The sequence below is a fragment of the Phaseolus vulgaris genome, chromosome 5 (genome assembly GCF_000499845.2).
Source record: "Phaseolus vulgaris cultivar G19833 chromosome 5, P. vulgaris v2.0, whole genome shotgun sequence".
Taxonomy (NCBI): Eukaryota; Viridiplantae; Streptophyta; class Magnoliopsida; order Fabales; family Fabaceae; genus Phaseolus; species Phaseolus vulgaris.
The window spans coordinates 8795589-8798840 of NC_023755.2; the positions used below are offsets into that span (position 1 = coordinate 8795589).

Consider the following 3252-nt stretch of genomic DNA (forward strand, 5'->3'; position numbering starts at 1 on the left):
CAAGGTGTGATTGCTTAGTGGATTTCCTCAGTGGTTTCTGAGAAGATTGGATGTAGCTCTGGGTTTAGAGTGAACCAGTATAAACATGTGTGTGCATTCTCTCTATCCTTAATCTCTTTAAATTCAGTTTTGATATTTGTTTGCTGGTATAAACAACCGATTGTTTCTGCGAAACAACCAATTGTTTTTCTGGTACTGCTATTTTTGCTTACTGTTTTGGCTAACTGGATTCCTTATCAATTGTTTCTTGAGATAATTTTATTCTTGACTTAAAAGTTTTCAAAACCCTCTTTATACAATTCACCCCCTCTAGTTTAAAGCCATCCATTCTAACATACTCTCCTTGCACCTTGAGTGGTAAGAAGACTCTTTGGAAGGAGCTCTCTAATGCTAAATTGGCCTCTCAAGAACCAGTATGGTGTTTTTGTGGTGACTTTAATGCCGTGAGAAGTAGAAGCGAAAGGAAAGGTATCAGGGGCAGGGGCGAACAGTCAAGTGAGCTAATTGGCTTTAATAGCTTCATTGATTCCAATTCTCTACTAGATTTATCTCTGTAGGCAAGAATTTTACGTGGTTCAAACCTGATGGAACGACTAAGAGTAGAATTGATAGAGTGTTGTTATTGAAGAATGGCTACAACTTTGGCCCATGAGTGAACAATATGTTCTACAGAGGGAAATATCTGATCATTGTGCACTGGTGGTTAAGTCTGTGGAGAAGGACTGGGGTCCCAAACCCTTCAGATCTATTGATGCTTGGTTCTTGGAAAGGGGTTTTAATAGGATGGTGAAGGATAAATGACAGTCCTACTTAGTCCGGGGGAATGAAATAACGAAACTCAAAGAAAAACTGAAACTTCTCAAGTTTGATCTAAAGTTATGGAACAAGGATGTGTTTGGTAACCTTGATAACACCAAGAGGAGGATTTTACAGGAATTGGAGGATCTAGACTGCCAAGATTGCAATGGGGGCTTAGGGGAAAGCGAAAGGTTGAAAAGAATGGAGCTGGCAAGCCGTCTGGTAGAGAACGATAAGAAACTCGAATCCCTTATCTGTCAAGAGGCTAGAGCAAGTTGGTTTAATGAGAACTCTTGTACTAGGTTCTTCCACTCATCTTTGAGGTGGAGAAGGCTCGGGAACGAAGTGAAGGGTGTTAAGGTTGGGGACCAATGGTGTGAGGAACCAAGCACAGTCCGTGTAGAGGCAAAAAAGTTGTTCGAAGCTAGATTCAGAGCTATGAAAGACCTAGGGGTAAGGCTGCATGAAGTCGAGTTTAAGTCTTTAACACCGATAGAAAATGAGAGCCTCGTAGCTATGTTCACTGAGGAAGAGATAAGGGACACAATGTGGCAGTGTGAAGGATCAAAGAGTCCTAGACCAGATGATTTTAACTTCAACTTCATCAGGAAGAGCTGGGAGTTTATAAAAGATGAGATAATAGCAACACTGCCTCTGTTTCATATGACTAGGTCTATCCCGAAAGGTTGTAACGCTTCGTTCATTGCTTTAATCCCTAAGGTCAGGGACCCCTTTAAGCTTGAGTAGTATAGACCCATCTCACTAGTAGGAGTCTTATACAAAATCATATCAAAGGTTTTGGCCGGTAGATTGAAGAAGGTGCTTCCCGCAGTTATAGATGAAAGCCAATTAGCTTTTCTAAAGGGTAGATGGATCTTAGACAGTGTGCTTATGACTAATGAAGTGGTGGAGGATCTCAGCAAAAAAAGGGAGAAACAGGATTTGTCTAAAGGTGGACTTCGAGAAAGCATATGACTCGGTTAGATGGAAATTTTTTATATGATATGCTGCTCAAGATGGGGTTTCACAACTTGTGGATCTCCTGGATTCGAGGATGCATGGAATCCGCTTCTGTGTCTGTGTTGGTTAATGGGAGCCCTACGGAGGAGTTTAAGCCAACAAGAGGGCTGAGGCAACGCGACCCCCTAGCACCCTTTCTTTTCTTAGTGGTTGCAGAAGGCCTTGTTGGGATAGTAAGACAAGCTTTGAAGGCCAATTTGTTGACGAACCTCAAAATTGGATGTAATGAGATAAAAATGTGTATTCTCCAATTTGCGGATGATACTCTATTCCTTTGTGAAGACACCCTCAACAATGTGTTAACTTTGAAGGCCATTTGAGGGTTTTGAGCTAGCCTCAGGCTTGAAGATTAACTTCCATAAGTCAAAGTTAGCAGACATTAATGTTCAAAGCAATGCAGTAACATGTTTCACTAAGACTTTGAATTATACTCAGATGGGGATACCGTTCAAGTATTTGGGCCTTGAAATGGGAGGAAACCCAAGGAAAAAGCAGTTTTTGGAACCTGTTCTTAATAAGCTAAAATCAAGGCTCAGGGTATGGAAAGGGAGGTTCTTATCCTTGGCAGGGAGAATTTGTCTTATTAATTCTGTTTTAATTGTTGTACCTTTGTACTATCTATCTCTGCTTAGAGCACCAGAGTCAGTTTGTAAAAGGATTACCAACATTCAAAGGAGGTTCATGGGGGTGGGGGAAGGTGAATAAGCCAATTTCCTGGGTAAGCTAGAAAGACGTATGCAAACCAAAAGAGGAGGAGGTTTGGGCTGTAGGGATATACGTATGTTCAATCATGCCCTCCAAGCTAAATGGAGATGGCGTTGTATATCTGAAGAGAACGAAACGTGGAAGGAGCTTTTGGGTTCAAAGTACAATCTGAAGCTTGAAAGCGGTCAAATACTTGTCAAATTCCAATATTGGTGGTGGAGAGACCTTTCTAAAATGTGTAAGGAGGGATGAGGTAAATGGTGGTTTCAAGAAGAGTTAGGATGGGAACTAGGATGTGGAGACAAAGCAAAATTCTGGGAAGAGGTGTGGGTTGGAAGTGTTGATCTCAAATCCATGTTCCCACGACTGTACCTCCCTGTCCTTAAACCAGGGTCAAATAGTAGGCGAGGTTGGTGAATGGATTAACTCAGAGTGGAGGTGGAGGCGTGCCAAATTTGAGTGGGAGTCTCCAATGGAAGTAGACCTTATCAAGCTTTTATCTAGGGTCACTTTGAAAAAGAATGTCAAGGACACTCAAGTGTGGGGGAAGGACATACCAGGGATGTTTTTCGTGAACTCCGCATATTGGTGCCTAGCTAAGCATGTTAGAGGTCCTCATTCCGAAGTGTATAAACTATTGTGGAAGGCATAGGCATTCCCAAATGCAACAACGAAAGCTTGGAGGGTGATGATGGGTAGAATTCCTACAAGAGTGTGCTTGAGCAAGAG

The 3252-nt window shown here is 41.9% G+C and overlaps 1 protein-coding gene across 1 annotated transcript; it reads left to right on the forward strand.

Moving 5' to 3' along the window:
• Nucleotides 1–648: 648 nt before the first annotated feature.
• LOC137833929 (uncharacterized) lies at nucleotides 649–1545 on the forward strand. The gene is made up of 2 exons (XM_068641999.1): nucleotides 649–786; nucleotides 889–1545. Exons 1-2 carry the CDS (start codon nucleotides 649–651, stop codon nucleotides 1543–1545), a joined length of 795 nt encoding a protein of 264 aa, XP_068498100.1.
• Nucleotides 1546–3252: the final 1707 nt, after the last annotated feature.